The sequence below is a fragment of the Suricata suricatta genome, chromosome 7, assembly GCF_006229205.1.
Source record: "Suricata suricatta isolate VVHF042 chromosome 7, meerkat_22Aug2017_6uvM2_HiC, whole genome shotgun sequence".
NCBI classification, from domain to species: domain Eukaryota; kingdom Metazoa; phylum Chordata; class Mammalia; order Carnivora; family Herpestidae; genus Suricata; species Suricata suricatta.
Window position 1 is genome coordinate 92950657 of NC_043706.1, and position 27768 is coordinate 92978424.

At 35.1% G+C, this 27768-nt stretch overlaps 1 protein-coding gene across 2 annotated transcripts in view; it reads right to left on the reverse strand.

The window, feature by feature from the left end:
* SEC63 (SEC63 homolog, protein translocation regulator) overlaps positions 1-27768 on the reverse strand; it is a 77489-nt gene that overhangs the window by 22313 nt on the left and 27408 nt on the right. The window contains exons 5-18 of one of the 2 annotated variants that reach the window (XM_029944485.1): positions 22641-22702; positions 21988-22046; positions 19780-19830; positions 18663-18771; positions 16115-16209; positions 15886-16018; positions 14206-14298; positions 13332-13486; positions 12135-12182; positions 11430-11577; positions 7901-7983; positions 4868-4927; positions 4509-4682; positions 306-464 (exon numbers count right to left, since the gene is read on the reverse strand). In XM_029944485.1, coding sequence (XP_029800345.1) covers positions 306-464; positions 4509-4682; positions 4868-4927; positions 7901-7983; positions 11430-11577; positions 12135-12182; positions 13332-13486; positions 14206-14298; positions 15886-16018; positions 16115-16209; positions 18663-18771; positions 19780-19830; positions 21988-22046; positions 22641-22702 — 1429 coding nt within the window. The remainder of the gene's footprint in view (positions 1-305; positions 465-4508; positions 4683-4867; positions 4928-7900; positions 7984-11429; positions 11578-12134; positions 12183-13331; positions 13487-14205; positions 14299-15885; positions 16019-16114; positions 16210-18662; positions 18772-19779; positions 19831-21987; positions 22047-22640; positions 22703-27768) is intronic. The other variant, XM_029944486.1, reaches the window with a different exon arrangement.

A 27768-nucleotide genomic window follows, 5' to 3' on the forward strand; every position in this document is an offset into this window, starting at 1 on the left:
TGACAGTGCAGAACCTGCTTGGGATTCTCTCTCTCTGTCCCTCCCCTGCTCGCATGTGCTCTCTCCAATAAATAGACTAATTAACTAATTAAAAAAAGAGAAAATTAAGCGGTCCAATCCCCATTAGAAGCTATTTTTCTTTGTAATTCTGACCACCATCCCACAAAAATATTCTTACAAAATAAGTAAGATTATAAAATATACTGATGTTATTTAACACAACCAAACATAACAAATTAAAAAACAACAAAACCCAAAACTATCAGAGGGATATAATTCCAATTATTTAAACCTATAAGTCTTACTGCTTCGTCATCTTTGTTTTGTTTTTCATCTTGCTCTCTATCAGAGTCTCTGTCACTACCATCATCTTTTTCACTTTGGGATTCTCTATTCGTTTCTTCTTCTTCAGAATCACTGCCTTTGTCAGAAACTTCTTCTTCATCTTCCTTTACTGCAGCTTCCTGAAAGGAAAAAGCAACCACAGAAGTTTTGAATACCTCAGTGAATGTATCATTCTGAGTCCCTGAAGCTAACTTATTGTCATTATAATTACATTGCCTCGAGATTATAATTTCACTATTCATACAGAATTTTAGAGAATTATAAACTCACTTATAAATATGTGGTAGTCAGACTAAAGACCTTAACATTTGGCTTATTTGCCTATTGTTATTTTACTTTTCATGTTTGTAAAATAAAAAATGCTTCATTTGCAAAGTATACTACCACAATGGCAAAGATGGCTCATCTTTCAAAACACCAATCATACAGTATATTTTGAGATGGGGAAACAGGAAGTTTATAGAAAAGTACTGCTTTGAGAGTTTAATATTATCTTCTCTAGCTGACAGAGTATAATGTAGTAAGGAAAGTCAATATCCCAGACAAGATACTTACTAATCCATTTCAAGAAGCAAGAAAGAGAACAGCAAGTTAAATACAAAAAATATAGACCAGAAATCAATTAAGAGAAAGCAGATACACAAAAGAGAAACCTAAATAAAACCAAAAGTTGGTTCTTTGAGGGACGCCTGGGTGGCTCAGTCAGCTGGACGTCTGACTTCGGCTCAGGTCATGATCTGAGAGTTTGTGATCTGAAGCTCAGCATCAAGTTGTCTGCTATGACACAGAGACTGCTTAGGATCCTCTGTCTCACTCTCTCTGCCCCTCCCCCACCTGTGCATGTGCACACTCTCTCTCTAAAGAATAAAATAAACATTTAAAAAAGTTGGTTCTTTGAAAAGATTAATAAAATTGAAGCAAGACTTTCACTAGGCAAGCCTAATTAAAAAAAGAATACAAATTACTAATATTAGGAATAAAAGAAACATAATTACAGATCCAAAGGACATTACAAATAAAGGATATTATGAATAACTTTGTCAGTATTTGGTAACTTACAAGAAATGGACAAGTTCCTTGAAAGACATACTAAAATTGACATTATGGAAAAAAGTAGAATTTGCTAAAGAAATGGTTTCTATAACTAAGCCCTTTTTAAAACCCCAAGCCCAGATGCCTCTTTTAGATAATTCTTCCAAATAACAAACCCAATCTTACACAAACTCTTCCAGGAAAAAGAAAGAAAGAATACTTCCCAACTTGTTTAATGACACCAGCATAAACCTGACACAAAACCTGACAAGGGCATTACAAGAAAGGAGAATGGCAAACCAATATTCTCTCATACAAATAAACATAGAAATCCCAAATAAAATATTATCAAGTCCAAATAAATATGAAAAAGGATACTATATTATAACCAAATGAATCTATCCTAGGTATGCAAGGATAGCTTAAAAATTTTAATGTATCAATATAACTCACCACATTACAAAAAGGAGAAAAAGCACAGTCACCTCAACAAATGGAGAAATGGCATTTAATAATAATAAAATTCAGTACTGCTCATGATAAAAATTCTCAGCAAAGTAAGAACAGAAGGGAACACTTCCTTAACCTGATAAAGAATACCTACAAAAACCTTATAGCTAACATCATACTTAATAGTTTGTTTCCTTTCTCCTGGAAATAAAACAAGATGATAAGGGTGACCTCTGTCCCCATTCCTAATCAGCATACACTGAAAGTTCTAGCTAGTACAGTAAGACAAAACAGAAGAAAAGGCATAAAAAGATTAAAAAGAAAAAAGTAAAACCACCTTTATTCCCAGACGGCATGATTGTATACATAAAAAATCTTTTTAAAAAGTACCTACAAATGGTTAGAATTACAGGCATACCTTGGAGATACTGCAGGTTTGGTTCCAGACAGTAAAGTGATTATCACAAGAAAGTCCAGCGATTTTTTTTGTTCCCCTTACATATAAAAGTTATCTTTACACTATACTGTAGTATGTAAAGTGTGCAAACAGCATTATGTCTTAAAAAATGTGCACACCTTAATAAATACTTTACTACTAAAAAATGTTTATCATGAGAGCTGTCAGAGAGTTATAATCACTGATCATAGATCACCATAGTGAATATAATAATACAAAGTTTAAAATGGTGAGGGAATTACCAAAATATGACAGAAACACAAAGTGAGCAAATGCTGCTGGAAAAATGGTGCTGATAGATTTGCTCAACACAGGGTTGCCACAAACCTTCAATCTGTAAAAAACGCAGTATCTGCAAAGTGCAATGAATCAAAGTTCAATAAAACAAGGTATGCCCGTATTGTCAAGGTATGGCCCTTAATACAGGTCAATATTTAGAAGGCAACTGTATCTCTATGCACCAGCAATAAACACTGAAGAATGGACTTTTTTTTTAAATGTTATATGCAATAGCACCAGAAAGTATCAGATGCATAAGGGAAGTAAAATCTAATGAAAGATGTGCCACTGGAAATTACAAAACACTGCTGAGAAAAAATTAAGGAAGACGCAAATTAATAAAAATAAACCATGATTATGAATAAAAGGACTCAATATTGTTAATGTGAATTCTCTCCACATTGAAGCAGATTCAATGCAATCCTCATCTAAACTTCAGCAGCTTTTTTTTGGTGGAAACTGTCAAGCTAATTTTAAAATGCAAAGAATCTAAAATAGGCAAGACAATTTTAAAGAAGAGTTTGAGGATTTACATTAACATATTTCAAAACTTAATATAAACTCAGCATAATTAAGACCAGGTGGTTTGGCACGAGATCTGCACATAAACAGTTATGGTCACTTGTTCTAAGACAAACCATCACTGCAATTCTGAGAAGAGGATGACCTTGTCAATAAGTGATGCTAGAATAAGTGCTCCATAATCCCTGTCTCACACTACTCTCAATAATTACTTCAAGATGAATCTACAGCTAAATATAGTAAGTAAAATATTTCTAGGAGAAAACAGAAAAATATCTCCATGTTCTTGTGACAGGCAGAAATGTCTTCAACAGGAAACAAAAACACGAACCATAAAATTGATAAAAGACTTCCTTAAAATTAAGTACCGTCAAACGCTACCATTAAGAGAGTAAAAAAGGACTCATATCCAGAATATATAAAGGGAACCCTACAACTCCGTAAGACAACCCAAAACAAAAAGAGGAATTCCAAATGGCCAGTAAATATATGAAAAGATGCTCATTATCATTAGTTCAAGTAAATAACAAAAACCACACAGAGATATTGTTACAAATCCACCATAGTGGTTAAAATGAAAAAGAATGGTAGAACTACATATTAGTGAGGATGTGGAACCCCTATATGCGTGTTTTGCTAGTATGAACATAGAACAGTACAACTTTGGAAAACAGGCTCTTTTCAACTAACTCAACATACACCTATTTATGACCCAGCAATTCCATTGCTAGATTCCACATACCCAAGAAAAATGAATGTCCACAAAATGACATGTACATGAATACACACAGCACTTTTACTCCTAACAGGCAAAAACTAGACACAACCCAAATGTTCACCAACCAGAGAACAGACAGATAAATGGTATATTCATAAAATGGAGTATCACATACACACAAAGAATGGACAGCTGCTCCCCACAACACAGATGAACGTCACGAACATAATGCTGAATGAAAGCAAACATTTTCAATTATATGAAGCTTAAGAAGGCAAACTGGCGCACCTGGGTGGCTCAGTGGGTTAAGCACCCGACTTCAGCTCAAGTCACAATCTCACAGTTTCTGAGTTCAAGCCCAATGTCAGCGCAGAGCAGAGCCTGCTTTGGATCCCCTGTCCCTCCTCAACTTGTGCTCACACGCACTCCCTCGCTCTCTCAAAAATAAACATTAAAAAAAAAAAAAAGAATAGGCAAAACTAATCTGTGGTAACAAGGGCCAGAACAGGAAGGTATGGAGATAGACGGAGGGGTCACTGAGAAGGGACACAAGCGAGCTTGCTAGGGTGCTAAAGTTTTACATCTTAATCTGGGTATCTTGGTTGCATACATATGTAAAAGTTCAGAAGCTATACACATAGGATTTGAACATTTAGTATACATTACATGAAAATAAAGATAATGATAGTAGCAGTATGAACTTACACTCCCAACAACTCCATTTGCCTGCTTTTGCTTCTGTTGCTTTGATTGTGTTAAGGGCACAGGTGTAGGTTTTTTTTTTAAAGGTTTCTTTTTTTTTGATTTAGCAGCTTTCTTAGGTCCTTTACTCTTCTGTTGCCATCCTCCTTTTGTCCTATTCTTGTTAGTATCACCCTGCTGTAAATCACAACACACATACACACTCAGAAGTGATAGCAATAGTTTCATTTGGGAGTCATAATAATTTTTAGATGAAAATGGCTAAACTAAATGTTTTCATGAGCTGAATTACTCTCCCATAGCAATATAAATCAATCAGAACTAAACCAAGAAAAGACAGGCAAGAAACACCAAGCGTTTACCCCATCTTCTGCTGGCTGTTCCTCGGCAGCACAGATGGACTGTTCCTTTTCAAACACTTCCTAGAGGTGGAGAGAGGAAAAATATGAAGTCTATCAACTTATATTTATCTTTCAGATACACAAAGCAATCTGTCAAAATAGATGACCAATACTTTAAAAAAAATTTTTTTTTAATGTTTATTTTTGAGAGACAGACAGAGCACAAGTGGGGGAGGGGCAGAGAGAGAGGGAGACACAGAATCTGAAGCTGGCTCCAGGCTCTGAGCTGTCAGCAAAGAGCTCAACACGAGGCTCGAACCCACGGACTGTGAGATCTTGACCTGAGCCAAAGTCGGATGCCCAACTGACTGAGCCACCCAGGTGCCCTGACCAATATGTTTTTAACCTAGTGACAATTGGTGAGTAGAAGGAGAACAGGAGATTTTTAGCACTTACCAAATAATGTGTACAAATTTAGCAATTACTAAATGACACTTTGGAAGTTACCTTCTGAAATATCTCACATCTGTCTTAAATACATTTTGAAAAGTACAATCTACTTAAATTTACAATTGCAATGCCTTAAGAAATGTAAACTCATTATAAAGTCAAAAATATATTCTCATAGTTTAAAATAACTAAGGACGGGCACCTGGCTGGCTAGGTTGGTAGAGAATGTGACTCTTGATCTCGAGTTTGTCAGTTCAATTGCCACATTGGGGATAGAGTCTACTTTAAAACAAACAAACAAACAAAAACTTTTTTAAATGTTTAAATAATTAAATTAAATGACTAAGGAGTGGAACACCAAGAAAATCTATATAACCTAAAGACATATCCACTATATAATCCACTTAGGATCAGTACAAAACCCATACATTTAGGATTTAAATTCCAATAAGATTTCAGTGAGAATCTATACTAGAAGATAATAAGTGATATTCGTTGTATTTATAAACTCTCTGGAATTACTAAAGCTAACAAATAAAAACAATGATAACTTGGGCTCTAAACTATTAGCCTAATTCAGGGGTCCATAAACTATGGCCCATTGCTTTGTTTTTAAGTAAAGTTTTATTAGAACTCAAACCATGCCCATTTGTGATTAGTAGTTACTACAGAAACTGTGTGGCCTCTAAAACCTAAAACATTTACTAATTGGACCTTCATAGAAAAAGTGTGCCACCCCTTGTCTAATTCTATCATCTCTGCTTCATCATTTTTCCCCCCATTGTTTAGCTGGATTCTAATACTTAAATTATTCTCAGGTACTATCATATAAGAACTGGAAGATAAATACTTGATTCTTTCCCTTCTTCCAGGTCAATTTTGCTTTTTCTTCTACCAATTATCTCAGAAGTGTCAACAGCCCAAGGCCAACTTTTGTTCATTTTTCAAGCTGGGAATTCCAAAGCATCTGGGTAGTATAAATTTGGATTCTAACCCAATCCTAGCCACTGGCTTAGAGTTTCCTCTTTTCCCACAAGGCACCTCTCATCCAGAGTCCATGACACAAATGCTTCCTTACCACTTGCTACCATAAGATCAACATCTTTAATTTGATATATCCTATGACAAAATATGCTTTTCCTACCATAGGTTTTTGGGTTTTGTTTACTTTTTCGTATTTATTTTTGAGAGAGGAAGAGACAGAGCGCAAGCAGAGGAGGGACAGAAAGAGAGGAAGACACAGAATCTGAAGCAGGCTCCAGGCTCTGAGCTGTAAGCACAGAGCCCAACGCAGGGCTTGACCCCACGAACCAGGAGATCATGATCTGAGCTAAAGTCTGACCCTTCACTGACTGAGCCACTCAGGCGCCCAACCAGAGGTTTTACACGTGGTGTTTGAATGCAGAGTAGGTTTCCTACAGATGTTCACAGACCCCAGAGTAGAAGAGGCTAAGATCTACCATTAGTTGAATAAGTGGAGTTGAAATAGTGCAATTAAAAATGAGTTCTATCTTGGGAGGTAATGCAGATTTGTAATAGAAACTGAGAAAAACAAGATACAGGAAACTTATACATTGTGACTGGATTTAATGAAAGGAAAATGTACCAGTGTGTCTATACACATACACTATAAAGACCCAGGGAGTAAATACGAGCATGAAGACAGACATGAAAAAAATATACATAAGACTAAGTTCTGGTTTGGGGCTGACAAGGGCTTTCCTGAGGGAGGTGGGTGAGAGAAGGAATCCATGATAGCAAAACATCATTTAATCCCACAAGTATTCATACATTAGGATATCTAAAGTAATGAGCTTCAAAATCAACAATCTCAGAGCGGTAGGACTTTAGTGATTTTAATTTCTTCTACTTTTCTGTATCACCTGAACTTTTTTCCCAGACAACATGAATTTTTCACATAATTAGAAAAAAATATTTTCACTGTAATATAACATTTTTTAAAATAAAAAAAATTGAAAGAATAAGGTCTCTAAAGAATTGACTAAGGAATAGGTAATGAAATTCTCAACAATAATCAATAATTAATCTTTGTATAACACTTTACAGTTTAAATACTACATGCACATTACCTTGTTATTATGTTTTACAGGGAATTAACAAATCATCACATGAAGAATTAATCTATTTTCCAAGGTTTTCAATCTATTTTCATAGGTTTTCACTCATGTGAAAACCTATGAAAATTTATTTAAAATGTCAAAACCATTAACAGGACTTGCAAAATTAGATTTTACAACTATAATAGTTTTGACTTTGAGAATTCATGACTTGAAATGAGAAAATAAATATAAGAACTTTAACATAACTTTTTCCCCCTTTTGTCCACTGAAATATAGTTGACACACAATGTTACATTAGCTTCAGGCGTACTACAGAGTGATTCAACAAATCTACACATTATGCTATGTCACCACACAACACTATTACGATGCCTTAACTGTATTTCCTATGCTGTACCTTGAATCCCATGATTTATTCCATAACTGAGGAAGCCCACACCTCCTACTCCTCTTCACAACTTAACACGTAACTTTTTTTTTAACATTTAACTCTTAAAGCAAAAAATAAGAGAAGATTACTTACTGCCATTGTTTGCCTTGTCAATTTAACCAACACTGTAACTAGGGATCCTACTGTGATGTTGTTGCTATCTTCATCATCCAATACTAGAAGATGAAAGTAAAACATAAAATTCAATTTGGTACTTCAGTATTTCACAGACACATTTTAAACTTACAATATGACTATCTACTCTGTATAAAATATGACTACACTACTCTGTATAGTGTATCCACTAGATGCCTTCAACAATGTACTCATTTAATCTTTAAAATAGCCCTATGAAGGGGCAGCTAGGTGGCTCAATCAGTTGAGCATCGGACTCCTAATTTCAGCTCAGGTCATGATCCCGGGGTTATGGGATTGAGCCCTATGTCAGGCTTGACTGTGGAGCCTGCTTAAGACTTTCTTTCTCTCTTTCTCTCTCTTTCTCTCTCTCTCTCTCTCTCTCTCTCTCTCTCCCTCCCTCCCTCCCTCCCTCCCTCTGCCTCTCTCCCCCACTCATGCTTGCTCACTCTAAAATAAAATTTAAAAAATTAAAGTTGGGGCGCCTGGGTGGCTCAGTCGGTTAAGCCTCCGGCTTCGGCTCAGGTCAGATCTCACGTTCGTGGGTTCGAGCCCTGCGTCAGGCTCTGTGCTGACAGCTAGCTCAGAGCCTGGAGCCTGCTTCCGGTTCTGTGTCTCCCTCTCTCTCTGACCCTCCCCCTCTCATACTCTGTCTCTCTCTGTAAAAAAAAATAAATAAAACATTTAAAAAAATTAAAAAAAAAATTAAAGTTAAAATTTAAAAAATAAAAGCCCTGTGAAGCATTATTATTATTTCCATTTTAAAGAAGAAACTTGAGGGAGCGCCTGGGTGGCTCAAACAGTTGAGCATCCTACTCTTGATTTCAGCTCAGGTCATGATCCCAGGGTCATGGGATCGAGCCCAGAGATGGCCTCTGTGCTGGAGTGTGGACCCTGCTTATCTCTACCTCTCTCTCCCTCTCTCTCTCTCTCTGCCCCTTACCCCAACTCCCACTCTCTCTCTAAAATAAAAAAGATAATAAAAAAATAAAGAAGAAACTGAGGTTCAAACCTAATGTAAAGTTAATATACCTGAGGTCACATAACGGCTATATTGGCACTGTCAAGTTTCAAACCGAGGTCTTTTAAAACAAAAGCATCATGTGAGGATTGCTACACCACACCTTTCTTTCATAGCGAAAGGGTTCTGTCACTCTATTAAACTGTGCAAACCTTGTATTCACAAGATTTTAACTATATGATCAATGCCAGCCCGCCTATCAGAAATAAAATAATTAGAACTAGTCCCCAAGTCACATTAAGTTTATTTAAGGCAAGAACTTCCAAGATTTGTGTTAAAAAAAAAAAACACCTTTAGAAGTTTTCACAATGTTTTTGCAGTTAATTTTTTAAAACCACATTTGCCAAAAAAAACACCCTACACTTGCCATACATATTGCCAAAAGCTAATAAAATAAGCTTAATATTAAGTTAATAACATTAAAATAAATGTTAAAATTAGGGGACTCCTCCCTGGCTCATTGGTAGAACAGGCGACTCTTGATCTCAGGGTCTAGAGTTCAAGCCCAACCTTGGGCATAGAGCCTGCTTTAAAAAATAAAATAAATGTTAAAATTAATAAATAAAACTACTATAACTTATCAAACATCTCATTCAAATGTGTATATAATTCATTTTTTTCCTACAAGTTTTATCTGGAAGACTTTTCTTTACTATGTATTTCTGCCTAGAGATTTTTCAAAGTGTGTTATATTTATTTTACACAGATTTAGATTAGCATACTCTGTTGTGGCCTACAGTAACACACCACCAGTTGGAAAAGAACAGCCTCCAACAAACTTTAACTGTTATCTCCTCCACTACTGGCTGTGAGGGGCAGCAGCTGGGTATCAGGAAGGACACAATATCCTTTCTTCAATCTGGATGTCTCCATTACCACTCTATTATCACATTGGGCTACACATTCATCACCTCTGCACAGCTGTATGTGCATGAGCACTGCACACGGATTAACAGCTAGAACAGCAGCTACCTGCCATCTGATGCTTTAAGGTGGAGAAAAAGCCTACAGGAGATTCTATACAGCCTCTAGGCAATGTGGGGAAGAGACCCAGCATCTCCAGCACTAGATCATGCAGATGCCCCTTTCCTGCCTCTAAAAATCTTCTCCTCTACCTCCATTAACTATATTACTCTTATTACACATTTGGATAGCACTGTGAAAATATAGTAAATTGTCTGTACAAGAGGCTATAAAAATACATCATGAAGTTTCCCAATGAGACCGAATATTTTTACCTTACTTCTAATAAGAAAACCTGACATTCACTTTTCTAAGCAGCATGTACTTTTTATAACTCTTGATTATATCAGAATATCTCTTAAGTCCCAAGTTAGATTTTACTTGAATAGTTTCTGATTTAAATTGGTCCTAAATGAAACTTTTACTGTTTTTAAGTCTTTGAAAACTCATAGGCCCACAAAGAAATCCGAACTCCTCACCAAAACGGTCCCTACATGTATCCTAGACTCCAACCAATTTGAAACCAGACTGCAGTTTTCTCTTACTTTCTCCAACACCCAGGTCTTTGAGAACCATTTATCTCTTTTCAATTCCATTAGAATGAAAATTCAGTAAGGTAGAGGCTTTGTCTTACCACTGCCTCCCCAACATCCAGAAAAATGAGTGGCACTCAACAGTTGTTGAATGAGTAAGTGACACAATGTCTGTTGTCCTTCATTTCACACTTGCCTTATGATTCCTTGTTTTTAATCCTATGTTTATATCCTATTTCCTCAACTAGACTTATAAGCCCTTTACAGCAGAAAGCACTCCGAACCCATCCTTGTATTCTTGGTCCCATAAAAATGTTCTCACAACAGTAACTGAGTAAATACCAAAACTCAGAATAACGTCACAATGAAGGAATGGAGCAGATAATCTCTTAATTCTGTCACCAGTGTAAAATACTATTATTCAACTATTATAATGGACACCCACGGCCACTGTGTAGGTAGAAAAACAATCTCTATATTTTCATCTTAACAGACATAAACATAGAGACAGGTTGAGAAAAACACATGAAATGTGGCACAGAACACACAGTAATTTCCAAGGCTTATTGAACACAACTGGGCTTTTTAAAATGAATTTTAGAACTAAGCAGCTATTTCTTTCACACTAACAATATATGTATTTCAAATATCTTTCATTGCATCTGAAAAGCTCTTCCATTCTTTAAAAAGTTAAGATATTCCTAAAACTTGAACTACAGAACAGAGAGTCCTCAAGCTTAATCCCCTTTTGAGGATCATAAAAGTAAGATCCTATGGGATTATATCAGTGTTCTCAAAACTATTAAGCATACATCATATTCTATCTCAGCAAACATAACACGTAAACCATAGTTCTGGAAAGTCTAATTACACATTATGATATCAAATGTTTTGAGAACCTTAAGCCAAATAAACAGGAGCCAATCTATCAAAAGGGAAACAATGTTCAACAGAGAAACCTCCCACTTACCCTGTGATTTTATGTCCATAGTCACATATGGGAAACTCCCAAGGACAGCCATAACCTCTTCATATTTTTCATCTTCAAGGAAGTGCAGTAGACTATGACGATCTGATTCTTTTAAACTCACCAAATCCTGGATAGTCTTAATTTTGTACTGAATTTTAAGAGAGAGACAGGGAAAATAAATCCCAAAGTCATAGAATTTTTCACAAAAGGAAAATTAGCATGTTTACTAAAATCAAATCCAACAACTTTTTAAAAAATGTTAAATTTCAAAGGGTCCCCAACTTACAATGGTTCCACTTAAAACTTTTCAACTTTACAATGCTGCCAAAGCAATATGCATTCAGCAGAAACCATACTCTTGAGTTTTGATCTTTTCCAGGACTAGAGGTATTTACAATACCGTCATGATGCTGGGCAGCAGCAGTGAGCAGCAGCTCCCAGTCAGCACGCGATTACAAGAGTAAGCAATCCATACACTTAACAACCATTCTGTACCCATACACCTTTCAGTACAGTATTCAATAAATTATGAGAGACAGATATTCAACACTTTACTATAAAACAGGCTTTGTGTTAGAGGATTTTGCCCAATTGTAGGTTAATGTAAGTGTTCTGAGCACATTTAAAGTAGGGTAGGCTAAGCTATGGTATTTGGTAGGTTAGGTGTACTCAATGCATTTTTGACTTAGGATATTTTCAACTTACAATTGATGGCTTTATGAGGATGTAACCCCACTGTAAGCTGAGGAAGATCTGCATACACATTTCAAAGCAAAAAATACAACTTTATAGCATTTCATGCCCTTTTATCCAAGGAAATTCAAATTAAGAATTTTTTTTAATTATAAAGTTAAAAGAGTAATTTTTTTATTTTAGAAAAAAATAAGGTTAGAAGAAAAAACCAGTAACATTCATAGACTCTTGACCCAAGCAAGAACGACTGTCATCTTTCATGCTCAGTTTGCTGGTCCATATTTTCAATTTTAATGACAAAATCCTTTAAGAGTATGAATTTATCTCCAAGTACAGCACATCCTTGTGGTTTTATTATGCAATTTTCTCATTTTTGTTGTTCTCTAAATATAGCTTATTGAACTAATAATCACGTGGGCTAAAGGAATACTTCAAAGAGTGTTCATTTCCAGGCATTTGGTACTAGTTAATATTTACTCTCACAGACAGGTATTAAATCATGAGTTGTGTGGAATGCCCACTTTTCTATGACAATGTTTTCTATTAAAAATGTGAACAAAATTTTAAGTGCAATACAATTATCTGAAAGGACAGAACTCAAATGCAAATTTCTAATATACATTTATTAGTTCTACCTTAATTTACTATCAAATCCCATCTCTATCTTCTGCCCATTTTGTCTAGTGTATATAATGTTTAAAATCTCCTATCAGAATTATAATTTCAGTTTTTTTCTTATATTTCCAAGTTTTTTCATTTATACATATTTTTGCTACATCTTAAGATTCATTGTTGGCTCTTTCCTACGATTGCATTTTCTAAATAAGAAGCATCTTTATTTCATCAACTTACTTTTTGAAAGCTTAATTTTTTGTTCCTATTCAACCAATAAACCATCGCCCAACCTTTAAGCCAGGCATTAAAGTATGACTGGAAAGTATACACTGCACTTCTACTTTGTATATTTATTTCTGATAACACAACATAAAGAATAAAGTGCTAACTGCTAAAACTTACAGTACGTAAAAGATTATAAAACATCTACCTAATCAAGAAATTTCTAACAGAACCACCTGAGGATAGTTTTAGAGTGTTTAAGACATTCTAAATCTAGGAAATTCATAGCAACACTTCTAGAACACTTTTTGTATTACTATTAAGTAACATGACAGACTGCTTAAAACTGATTTTAAAGTGGCAAAGAATTACCTTTTTATGATTAGAAACCCGTCTAAGGTTGTCCTCTTCAATGTGAGGCAGCTGCAGAAGAGGAGACTTAAACTGCTGAAGGCCCTGCACAGCCATCTGGGAAAGCTTCATGCAGTTTTCTAGGGATGCCAAAGTTGGAGCACGAAACTCCCTTTCTTAGAAAGAACAGGAGGAAAAGAAAAAACAAGGCTGGACTTTTTATATGTTCAGGCGTATACAATTCATCACAGTAACATGATTATTGTGACTATCCTTAACACCTTGTATTTTCCTTTAAAAATTATATGATACCAAAAATACACAAACTTGTTCAAATGCAACAATCATTATCCAGCAAGAAGCACTGATTTAACTGAAAAATTCTTTGCATCACCTCCATAAATAGCAAATTATCAGTATCAAATACTGTTACCATGCCAAGAACTGACATCAACCATAACAACAAACCACAACCATTATCTCCTTTCTTAAGGGTCTCCCTTTTTTTTTCTCTCTCACTCTTCTTTCCCTTCTTGCGAAAAATACGTGTCAGATATATCATTGTTACATCAAAGAATTATTTCAAACTCACTACTAAAATACAGAATAACTTAACTCTAAAAATATTCAAAAGAAAGAGGAGGTATATTAAACATCTACAAACAGTAAGTAACAACAAATAATAAATTAAATTCAAAAACATGAGTTGTGACAAAGACTTTACATAATGGAAAATACAGGAAAGAGGTAAGAAAAACCATGAGCTAAAGTGAGAAAGTTGACTCAACCTATGGGCAGAATTACTGTAGGTACTCATAAATCTTAAAACTATGAATTGTAATCTGCATATGCTTGTAAGCAAAAGTACAACATAATTAATTACATTTCACCTTACCTTCACGGCTTCGGGCCATTATTATTAGTTGGCAGATTACATTAACCATTTCTTGAAGTAAGGCAGGGCATTTTTTCAACATAAATTGCTGATCTGCAAAACGACAGAAAACCTGAAACGAATCATTCTATTTTTACAGTTATAACACCTTTATCATCTATATCATCTATTGTCCAAGACTAATACTAAATTTCAGTTGTCTTACAAATATTTCACATGACCTAAGAGTTTTGCAGGTTAAACACAAAAGTTTCTCCTAAGCAGCACTGTCAAAAATTAGTCAGCAAATTCTAGCTCAGATTTGATGTTTCAAAGGCAAATTTTTAAGATTATGGTGTTGGGCTTTGTAAGTTAACTCCCTTTTTTGGAAGGAATACTTAAACTTAATTCTAATCTTACTATATTTAAGAACCTTAAAAATTTTCTTCTTGTACACCTAAGTTTCTATAATTATGAATAAGTCCAAAGACTAAGACTGAGAAAGAATGTCAATTCCATGCAGAAAGAGGAGGGGGAGGATGAACAGGGGGAGGAAAAGGAATAAGACAGACTCATTTTTACTGCACCTAATAATAGTTAACTATTAAGATCATCCATTGGGATTGGTACTCAACCTAAAAGAAATATTTGTTCCCGGTTTCTTAGATAATTGGTAAAAAGGGAGATGGTTTTGTATCCATACAGAACATCAGGAATATCAGAATTACCAGTTAACCTGCAACTCCAACAACACTGCCTAAATAGGGATCCTTCATTCCATCTGAAGTATCCTATCTTATCACCAATCACTGTTCATCAACTGGACTTGTTTTCAGAGGCATTTGATTATATTACTGGCTTACAAAGGGCAGAAGAGGAGCTTCATTCAGAAAGAACATTTATTCCCTAAGGATAACTTTCTTTTAAAACTGCAAATGAAATAATGCAAGTAAAGAAAAAAATGACAAATTCATGATATTCCTGGAAATGCCACTGCTTCTCTTTTATTTATTTATTTATGTTTGTTCATTTCCTGAGAGAGAGAGATGGGGGGCGGAGAGAGAGAGAGAAAGGGGGGGTAGGGACAGAGAGAGAAAGGGAGACACAGAATCTAAAGCAGGCTCTAGACTCTGAGCTGTCAGCACAGAGCTTGACCAGGGCTCGAACTCAGGAACCGCAAGATCATGACCTGAGCCAAAGTTGGATGCTTAACTGACTACGCAACCAGGTGCCCCACTGCTTTTTTTTTTTTTTAATAGAGAGGTGGCTTCAAATACTTAGGAAGTTTTAAATAAAGATTAAACACTTTATCAACAGCCGCAGCTGGAAGTGGTGGTAGGAGTTGTGGAGCAGAGATATTTATTATAAAATCCATTTTTAATTCCCCCAGAAAGCTTATAAAATCTTTTTTAAAAAGTCAGTAGGAATTATTGTACAATCTGCAACTGACTAAACATTTTTCAGATTATTCTCTCACCTTGAAATGCCAAATTTTAACATTTGCCAAAATATCTGACTTACTCAGACTTTCAAAATATTTGTGAAGTGATTATGTATCATAAAGATTTTTTTTAAAGGGTCTTTGAGCAATTATTTGATTGAGCAAAAAAGAATAGCAACTAAAACATTGCACCATGAGGTCTAATTAAACCTGTCTCTTATGAACCATTAAAACCCTGCATATACTAGAATCATAAATACCTTCTTCAAGGGTTTCAGGAATTTTCATTCTAGCAAGATGAGATAGTAAAAGAACTCTGGCTTTCAGGCTATATGGGCAGGTAAGTGGAGGCTCATTCTTCTTTAAATTAATGCTGCCAATCTCTCTGATTAGCTAGAGAAAATTAAAAAAATTATTAAAAATATATACTTAAAAGCACTGACTTTAATACTAAATGCTTATATGAAGGAATTAGGAGATAGGCCTAACCTGAGGTATTAGAATATTATCTGTTGGTCTGCTTGTGGCATCTTTATTATACTGAGGATCAAATTCAGAAGCTCCAGCCAAAACCATGATAAGACCTAAAAATAAATAAATAAATAAATAAATAAAAGAAATATAAAGTAAGTAAATTTGCTCATCTATTATTTTCCACTCCCAGGATACTTTATTACTGTTGATTGAGGCAGTTTTCCAGTTGCACACAAAGCCCAAAATCATCTAAACTTCACTAAATATGCATTTCTCCAATAAAAAGGAAAGATTTCACTTTTTGAAATGTGTACAGTTTTACCTATCACGAGTGAGTAGAAATGTACATCAAATGAAGGGCTCCAAAGTAACTGGATGCATTAAAATCACTTCAAATAGCAGGCCTCTAGACTTAAGCATGTGCTCCACAGACACTCTCTACAGAGTAATTATTAAGTATCCCATGTGATGTTAGTGACTATTGTGTGAACCAAGGGGGCTCTACAGTTAAACAAGACTGAGAAACTGAGTTAAAAAGAGCTTTAGGTTTCTTTACTTCGTGACTTCTCAGAACCTTAAGTAAACTGAAATACTTTACAATATACAGAAATTTTTATCATGTAATCGTGGAGGGTTTGCAGGATGTGTTCTTTAAAATACACATGATCTGCAACTACATATACTATTAGCATTACTCTTGTTAATCTATACAAGCTATTTTTTAATAATTTTTTAAAGTTTATTTATTTAGAGAGAGAACACAAGCAGGAAAGAAGCAGAGAGAGAGGGAGAGAGAGGGAATCCCAAGCAGGCTCCACACTGTCTCGAGCTCAGGAACCATGAGATCATGACCTGAGCTGAAATCAAAAGTCGGACGCTTAATCAACTGTGAGTCACCCAGGACCCCCTACTCAGGCTCTTTAATGACCGCCACTACAGTCACCTGTAGTCATCAATCTCACCTTCCAGAAGAAAATACATACAATGTGCCCACAAAAAGCAGGACTATAGAGAGCTTACAGGCACAGACCCTGGAGTTTGCATTCCCTAACTAAATGACCTAGGACAATATTCCTCACCTCTCCATGGGCCTCAGTTTCTCCCAATGTGCCTGACACACAATAAGCACAGTAATATGAGTAAGCTACCACTATCACTACCCTCAAATGTTCTCATGAAAACAACTATTCCTAAGACAACTATATAAATGATATCAACATTAAAGTAACCAAGGAAATGTAATCAAGCCCACCAGCTAAACAATGCTTTTTTCATAGTACTGTATAAGGCTACGTACATACCAACCTCAGGAATAAAACAGAAATCAAGTTCACTGATGCAAAAAAACACATTAAAACACATTATAAACATGAAACATTTTCATAAGGGGTTAAGTTTCCATATTAATATTTCAGTCCAACATAAGGAAGAATGACATGTGTGCATAAGGGAGAGTAACTTTCACTCATTCCTCAGAAATAAAAAATCTGGGGGCGCCTGGGTGGCTCAGTCGGTTAAGCATCCGGCTTCGGCTCAGGTCAGATCTCACGGTTCGTGGGTTCGAGCCCCGCGTCGGGCTCTGTGCTGACAGCTGGTTCAGAGCCTGGAGCCTGTTTCGGATTCTGTGTCTCCCTCTCTCTGACCCTCCCCTGCTCCAGCTGTCTCTCTCTGTCTCTCAAAAATAAAATAAAAAGCAATAAAAAAATAAATCTGTTCAGTCACATGACCTATGGAGTCTCTTTCTCATTACCAAATAATTAGTTAAGTTGGCAAATCAAAAGTCCATTTAGGTTTTGAAACAAAAATGTATTCTCGAGTGAGACACAATTTAAAACTTTAAAACATGTATCATCTTCTTTTCTCCCCCAAGGAAGAGGAGCAGGGCTTGTCTCTGATAAGTCTATGATTTCTGCAGAGCAGAGATTCTGAAAGGCAACACCATATATTCCAAAGATAAAATTTACAATATTAGCTTTATGGAATCAAAGAAAGTATTTTAAGTCGCACTTATTTTTGCCAGAAAGAAATTCTGAAATAAGACTCCAGGAATGAAATACTCTGAAAAATCTTCTTTCAACACACCCAAGACCTCAACTTATTTTACTGAGATTAATACAGTAGAATGTACTGATTTAAGGCTTAGAAACCAGATTGCTTGAGTTCGATCTGACTCTACCACATACTGTATCCTTAAGCTGTTTCCCTGTCTATAAAATGTGCTTAAAAACAGTAAAGATTATATGAGTTAATATCTACATAATCCATAGCAATGCCTCGCACACAACAAATACTCAAGAAATATTAGCTAGTATTATTACAAAATTAACCCACATGAAGCTTTACAATAAAATTTCTGGGGGAAAGAAAAATAAATATATATAGCTGAGTAAATGGGAATAACAGAAATACATGTGATAAAGGGAACTAGCCACTTTCCTCCAGCTTTAGTTATATGAACTGAGTAAAAAGCTGTGAAATGAAAGGTTTCCAGTTGAGTATGTATCAACTCCTTATAAATGACTCAGAAAATAATCTAATATCACAGTTACTTAAATTTACTTACGTTTCATATCCATATTTCGAGTTTTATAAACAAAATATGTATAAATCTGTGTTGTGCGTATTAGAATCTGGTCTCCACTATACCGTATTGAGCGATACCACCAAGAGCCCTAAAGTGCAAATAAAATTAAACAATTAGTAAAACATCAAAACCACAATAAATACGAAGTTTAATGCAGAATATGTTATAGTCAAATTTCCTAAATGTTCATAAAACCAATAACAATACCTGAGCTTTAGAATAAATGTCTTTGTTACATGTCGAATTACTTAGCAAGTATTTATACTGCCCAACATCTAAACACCAACCTACCTCACTACATATATATAATTAAAACATTTAAGTTTCAGCTAGAAACTGAACACAAAACAGAAATGAAACAACCCATCACTATAAGAACAATAAGCTGGTTCCTGACACATAGTACGTATTCAATAAATATTTGGTAAGTAAGTGCAGGAGCAATTTTACGGCTGATATACTACTTTCATTCACATGACTGCACACAGCTGGATCCTCACACAACAAACCTATGAAGAACGCAAGACAGGTTAATTATTAGTCTCACTATGGGACTCAGAGGAACTATAAGATCAGAAAGAAAACCACCAGTCACAAAAGTTAACAGTAACATCATCAACTGTATGGTATTTCCACATTGACATATTATGCAGCTGTTTTTAAAAATGAGGTCACTCTATATGTTGTACCTCCAACATACGAAGTAAAAAAAGTGACAGAACAATAGAAAGATCACTTTTTCAAAGTGTGTATGTAAACATAATCCATAGAAAAATATCTGAAAGGGAGAACACCAAACTTAGCAGTGAGTATCTCTATAACAGAAATGAAGTTGGGGGAGGCAGTAAAGGAAGACATTCCAAACTCAAAATATACCTGTATTATTTCACTTACGTGTAACTTTTGTATTAGGAGGAGATATACTTTAACACACTTATATGACATCACCCTTAGAAGTCCTTTAAAGTATAGCTGAATATAAGATTCTTAAAATTCAAGGATCAATGGTTATATTCTAATACAAATTACAGGAGACGCCAAAGCATGTCACCCATTCCCTTTCAAAAAAAAGTGAATAAAAAGAGCTAGAACTTACCACAACAACTGGAAGGATAACCATGAATGCCAATCCATATACAAGTAAAACCTAGAATTAAAAAGAAAAAAATTATGGCTTTCACAGGTAAATAATAAAAACATCCATGAACACTTACTTTGAGTCTTACAAGGGGGAGGCACTATCAAAAGCATTCCTGATTAAGCGTTTGACCCTTGATTTCAGCTCAGGTCATGACCTCACACTTTGTGAGTTCAAGCCTCACATTGGGCTCTGTGCTGACAGCACATAGCCTGTTTGGGATTCTGTCTCCCTCTCTCTCTACCCCTCCCCCGTTTTCTATCTCTCAAAATAAAAATAAACTCTTAAAAACAAACAAAAAGCAATCCTCACATATTATTTCATTTAATTCTTATTTTGTTTTCAAACTTTATGAGGAAGGTACCATTATTATTTTTCTCTTGCAAATAGAAAAATGCAGCACACATAGGTTACAGGACTTGTCCCTGGTCCCACAGCTTATAAGTGGTGGAGCCAGGACTGGAATCCAGGCATTTCAACTCTAAAACCCATGCTCTTATTTATCCACTATAATAAACTGCCTTTTAATTTGCTCTGTAGATAATACCAGCAAAACAGCTTTATAAATTATACTTTCCTTCATCAGATACTTATAGTTCTACACGTTAGTAAGTAGTTAGTGCCTTGATAGAATCCAGGGTCCTTTTCAAGGAGCAACTTCATAATGTTCTGTTTACAAGTAATTTCTGTCTATTGGTCTTAGATTTTTCTCCTACTGCTTGATTCCAAATCTGGAAGCTATCTTTCTCTTCTCCAGTATTCCCACAGTAATTCTAAGTATGACAGACATGCTTATATACAGAAAGCATACATTCCTGAAGATAACAAACATTTGTCAGCCATAAAATAATATTAAATTACCATTTTCAAAACACAGACTACATGAATTTTGTTTTTGATTGCTTCAAAGAAAGCTCCTAATCATTTTTAAGAAATGTGAAATAGGGAAACATCTATTCCTGAACAATAGGTTAACTCCTGATGTCTAAGAGGTGTAGCATCTATCACTGATTAAAAGTCTGATACCCTACTGCCTCCCTAAGTACCATATGGAATATATATCATTAATTTAACATATATTAACATTCATTTAGCCTGGGTAAATGTGAAATGAAGGATAATTTAAATTTTGAGCACTACTTAGGATAGATACCATATAAAACCATAGTTCCCCAAACCAACCTGAAACTATCTCCAAAAGAAAAGGAATCACAACTTTAAGGTTTTAAAACAATATTTAGAACATACTGTCCTTCCTCTGAAGAAAAACAAGCAAAAAACAAAACAAACAAACAAACAAAAACATCCACACTGCCCCAAACAATAATCTAACAATGGGAACCAATTCTCTTCTCTATTATGTAAAAAGTTTTCATAATACACAGTTAAATTAAACACAGCATATGGTGAGGACGTGGAGAAACAGGCATCCTCTTACACTGTTGGTGGGAATGTAAACTGGTACAGCCACTCTGGACAACAGTGTGGAAGCTCCTCAAACAGTTAACAATAGAACTCTCCTATGACCCAGCAACAGCACTGCTAGGAGTTTACCTGAAGGATACAGGGGTGCTGATGCATAGGGGCACATGGACCCCAATGTTCACAGCAGCACTTTCAACAATAGCCAAATCATGGAAAGAGCCTAAATGTCTATCACCTGATGAATAGATCAAGATGTGGTTTATATATACAATGGAATACCACATGGCAAAGAGAAAGAATGAAATCTGCCATTTGTAGCAATGTGGATGAACTCGACAGTGTCATGCTAAGTGAAATAAGTCAGGCAGAGAAAGACAGAAACCATGTTTTCACTCATATGTAGAACAGGAGAAACTTAACAGAGGACCATAGGGGAGAAGAAGGGAAAAAACAGTTGAGAGGGAGGAAGACAAACCACAAGAGACTCTTAAATACTGAGAACAAACTGAGGGTTGATAGGGGTGGGGGGAGAGGGGAAAATGGGTGATGGGCATGGAGGAGAGCACTTGTTGGGATGACCACTGGGCGTTATATGGAAACCAACTAGACAATAAACTATATTTTTAAAAAAACTTCAAACTGGAAAAAGTTAAAGACAGTATAACAATATTTTGATGTAGCTCTCTATATTACTAAGCTATATCTAGCACATTATAATGTGTCTTATTTACATGTACTCACCAAAATTGAGTTTTTCTGGTCAACTATCCAAGCTGGCAGGGCAATTCCAAAGCTTGTGGCTAAAACAGGAAGAGTATTTCTGAAGAAACTCCACTTCCAATTTTATTTATTTAAATTGCAAAATTCTGCACCCCAGCCCTCCCCCCGCCGCCAAATAAAACCTTTCAGGAAGATTGTATTATGTGTGTTCCCATCACATAAAAGTTAATGGATTTTTCCAGAAGGGGTTGGGGGCATGGGAACTCGACCAAAGTATATGAATTTCTTTATAGTAAATCTAAATTCTTTCATATGTCCTGAGTTATGTAAACACTATAAATATATGAGAAAATGTTTTAAGTCAATAAAGAAAAATAGATTGTTTTCATCCAACTTTTATCAACTGCTAGTTGGAAATGATGAATAATGACAGTGATTACTTTTCTCATCAGAATGATCTAAATTCTATCTTTCAAACTGGTTGCTAGAAAGAAAAATAAAGTAAAAATAGCTAAAGGAAACTCAATTTACATATCTAACTCCTTGAGGTTATAATTTTTCTATTCACAAAGAATCAAAATATTCCTCTCAATCTATTAATATTTTCATTTAAACACACAAACATAGACCCACACATATACTATATCACTAGTAATATTTATTATTTACCACACCTTGAGGGCCATCTGGATTTCCAAACTCTTCCCAGTTTTTCCGGGACTCTTCATCAGTTAAACTAGCATCAAAAGAACAAAACTGCAAAATTAGAAAACCACATCTGAAAAGTACTCACATATACTAACTCTATTAGCCGACCAACTCATTTCTTTTAGATATTAATTTCAGAAAAATCAAGAAAAGCATCTCTGAAATCAGAAAAAAAGAGAAGAAAGCAAGGAATTCTATATTAAAGAAAATGCTAACTACTGCGTCTTTGTAGAAATTCCGGGTTGGCCCAGGGATTCTGAAGTTTTGCCAGTTCAAGTTAGAAGGTAAAACTTTTACACATTTTCCAAGAAGGGAGGGAGGATTATAGTGACTTTTTTCTTACATCCTTATAATTTTCCAGTTTTTTGTCAATGAGCTTTGTTTAGACTTTAATAATCCCTCCAAAACTGGCACCACATTCTCAAAGAAAAAAATGAACACCTAGAAAATTCCAAAGCTACAGAAAAGGTCATTTGCATTATGCTGAGGTCACAATTTTCTCCAGAAACAACTGCCAGGAGGACTAGGGAAATAACTGCTAAAGCAACACTTTTCTATCCAGCAATAAAAAAGTGACAGAGTGATTTTTTTTTAATTTTTTAATGTTTATTTACTTTTTGAGAGAGAGACAGACAGTACATGAATTGGGGAGGGGCAGAGGAAAAGGGAGACACAGAATCCCACGCAGGCTCCAAGCTCTGAGTTGTCAGCACAGAGCCCGATGCGGGGCTCAGACTCCCAAACCATGAGATCATGACCTGAGCCAAAGTCAGACACAACCAAATGAGTCACCCAGGTGCCTCTAAAGTGATTTTTTTTAAACACCTAAGAAGAAATATAACCCCCGACTTGGGCAGTGGCTCAAGGCACAGAATGAGAGTAGTTTTAGTTCAGATCCCCAAATAGATGTTAAAAAACAAAACACTAAAAGAAAATTTCAATTCCTTCAAAACCTTTACACAGTTAAGGAAACAAGGCAGACACACATAAAAATAACTAGTTAAGATCATAAAAGAGGCATTTTTGAAGTCCAAGTGGCAAAAGATTATGTTTATGTCCAAATCTAATTTTAATCATATATCTATTTCCCAGAACATATGCACGCAGGATACAATGTAGTTTTCTATTCAACAAAGCTCCACATTCAGAGAGAGAATGCAGAAGTACCTTTAAAAAATAGCAACAATTTTCCATTATTCCAATTTTTTTCTCTTAAACCATAATTTCTTTTATTATTATTAGTTTTTAGGTAAGTTCTACACCCAACCTATGGCTTGAACCCATAACCCTGAGTTGCATGTTCTACCAAATGAGCCAGCCAGATGCTCCCTTATGTTTATTTTTTTTAATTGAAATATAGTTGATACACAATGCTACATTAGTTTCAGGTATACAAGATAGTGATTTGACAAATTTATAGATTATGCTATGTTCACAAGCGTAGATACCATCTGTCACTACACAATGTTATTACAATACCATTGACTATATTCTCTATGTTGTACCTTTTATTCTCATGACTTATTCTTTCTATAACTGTAAATCTGTATCTCCCATTCCCCTTCACCCATTTTGCCCATTCTCCCATTCCATTCCCCTCTGGCAACCTGTTTGTTCTCTATATTAATGGGTCTGTTTCTGCTTTTTGGCTATTCCTTTGTTTTTTAAGTCCCACACATAAGTGAAATCATATGATATCTTTCCCTGCCTTATTTCACTTAGCATAATACCCTCTAGGTCCATCCATGTTGTCACAAATGACAAGATCACATCCCTTTTATGGCTGCATAATATTCCAATGTATAAATAGATACAACATCTTCATCCATCCATTTAGGTATCAATGGACACTTGGGTTGCTTCTATATCTCAACTCTTGTAAATAGTACTGCAATATACATAGGAGTGCATGTATCTTTTCTAAGTGAATGTCTTTGCTTCATATGGGTAAAAACCCACTAATGGAATTATGGGATCATACGGTATTTCTATTTTTACTTTTCTGAGGATACTCCATACTGGTTTCTGTAGTGGCTGTACCAATTAACATTCCCACCAACAGTGAACGAGGATTTTTCTCCACATCCTTGCCAATACTTGTTTCTTGTCTTTTTGATTGTAGCCATTTTGACAGGTGTAAGGTGATACCTCATTGTGGATTTGATTTGCATTTCCCTGATGATTAGTGCCATTGAGCATATTTTCATGTGTCAGTTGACCATCTATGTATATTCTTTGGGAAAATATCTATTAAGGTTCTCTGCCCATTTTAAAATCATATTGTTGGTTTTTCTGGTGTTGAGCTGCAGAAGTTCTTTATATATTCTGGATATTAACCCCTTACTGAAGATATCATTTGTAAGTATCTTCTCTCATTCAACAGGGTGCCTTTTTGTTGGTGTCCTCTGCTGTGCAAAAGCTTTTTATTTTATAGTCCCAAAAGTTCATTTTTCACTTGTTTCCCTTGCCTTATGATTTTAATAGTATTTTTTTCTAAGAGGCTCCATGCCCAACATGGGGGCACAACCTTGAATGCTCTAAGCTAGCCAGGTGCCTCTGCGTTATGATCTTTATCTAGAAAAAGGCTACCAAGGTGGAAATCCAAGAAATTACTGCCTATATTCTTCTAGGTGTTTTATGGTTTCATATCTCATAATTAGGTCTTAATCTATTTTGAGTTTATTTACGTATGCCATTCTTTCACATGTAAGTGTCTAGATTTCCTAGCACCATTTACTGAAAAAGCTGTCACTCCCCAGTCTTGCCTCCTTTGTCACAGATTAAATGACCACATAAACGCAGGTTTATTTCTAGACTATTTTGTTCCATTAATCTGTGTTTCTATATTTGTGCAACTCGTATACAGTTTGATTACTACAGCTCTGTAGTATATCTTGAAATCTGGAATTGTTATACCTCCAGCTTTGTTCTTCTTTGTCAAGATTGCTTTGGCTATTCAAGGTCTTTTGTGGTTCCATACAAATTTCAAAATTATTTGTTCTAGTTCTGTGAAAAATGCTGTTGGTATTTTGATAGGGATTACATGGTTATCTGTAGATTGCTTTGGGTAATACAAGCATTTTAACAATATTAATTCTTCCAACCTATGAGCATAAAATATCTTTCCATTTGCATGTGTCATCTTTAATTTTTCATCACTACTTTATAGTATTGAGTACAGATTTTTCACCTCCTTATTTTCAAGTATTTTAGTCTTTTTAATACAATTATAAATGGAATTATTTTTCTTAAATTCTCTTTCTGCTACTTCATTATTAGTGTGTAAAAGTGCAACCAATTTCTAGGTATTAATTTTGTATCCTGCAACTTTACTGAATTCATTTATTACATTTAATAACTTTTTGGAAATCTTTAGGGTTTTCTTTTTTATTATTATCATTTTTTAACGTTTATTTTTAAGAAGAAGAGAGAGAGAACAGAGTGCAAGTTGGGAGAGGGCAGAGAAAGAGAGAGGGAGACTCAGAATCCAAAGCAGGCTCCAGGCTCTGAGCTGTCAGCACAGAGCCCAACACGGGGCTCGAATTCAGGAACAGTGAGATCATGACCTGAGCCAAAGTCAGATACAACCAACTGAGCCACCCAAGTGCCCCTAGGGTTTTCTATGTATAGTATCATGCCATCTACAAATGATGACAATTTAACTTCTTTCTTACCAACATGGATGTCTTTTCCATCTTTTTCTTGTCTAATTGCTGTGGCTAGCACTTCTAGTACTGTGTTGAACAAACATCTTGAGAGAAGACATCCTAGTCTTATTCCTGCTCAGTTTGTCACCTCTGAGTATGATGTTAGCTGTGGGTTTTTCATATATAGCTTCTATTACGTTGAGATATGTTCCCTCAAAACCTACTTTATTTACAGTTTTATCATAAACATATGAATTTTGTCAGGTACTTTTTCTGCATCTAATATTACTGTAGAAATAATCATCTGATTTTTACTCTTCATCCTGTTAATGTGGTGTCTCATACTGACTGACTTTGCACATACTGAGCCATTCTTACATAAGAATAAATTCTACTTGATTGTGGCAAATGATCCTTTTTTAATGTATTATTGAATGTGACTTGGTAATACCTTGTTGAGAATTTTTGCATCTATGTTCAGCAGGGATTATAAATATTTTTAAACATCTATCTGGTCATTTATGAAAACAAGTATGTTGACATCTTGAGTCCCTTTTTAACTGTAACTCCACTTACACTATTTGACCAAGGCCAGAGTAAAATAAAGAAGCACTATCAGAGAGACTGCAAGTTCATAAGGAGGGGTCATATGGTGGCTCTTTTTTTGCTAAGGGAGAGAAGTCTCTCAAAATATTTTGCCCTGGATTCCCTGTACAACTGTCCACTCATTTAGGGGCTTCAGCTATTTGGTCTTCTAACCACAATTTTTTCCCAAAAATAACTGTCTGTCCCCTCTACCTTTCTGATGATGACAACATAATAAGCTGCTCTGTTCTCTATATAATACCCCCAGATTTCACAAAATAAAGCATAGTTCACATCATAGAAGCACTTGATTTTTTCAAACTGCACACACAGCTGATTATAATTCCATTAACTCATTCATTAAATAGAGTTGTACAACCGGTGTGAGACAGGCACCATGTTCGATATTTAAATTAAAGGAATCATTAACTTTGTAATAGAAAGCAACAAATTTTTGGCTACTTATTAGTGCTTCAGTAGAATACTATTTCAAAGACTTAAAGTACTTAAAAGTTATATACGTTTAATATAACTCATATATAATGAGCTTAAACAAAACCAATGATATTAACATAATTTTTAAAAATTCAGTGAGTACAAAGTTTCCTAAACATGATTATATCCCTTAACTTTGGAGGTGGGAGGTTGTGTCATAGATTCTATTATCAATCTAATAAGATCTATAAACCTTCTGCCTTGGAAAAATGCACAGTTACAAATATACACATATTCTGTAAAGAGTTTCAGGGACCCCAGGTTATACACCCTAATCTAGAGAATGTTTTCAATAAATTATAGGTGAATGACCCTGAATTAACTATGTAAAGCTAAATTACATATTCATACATAGGAACACATGAAA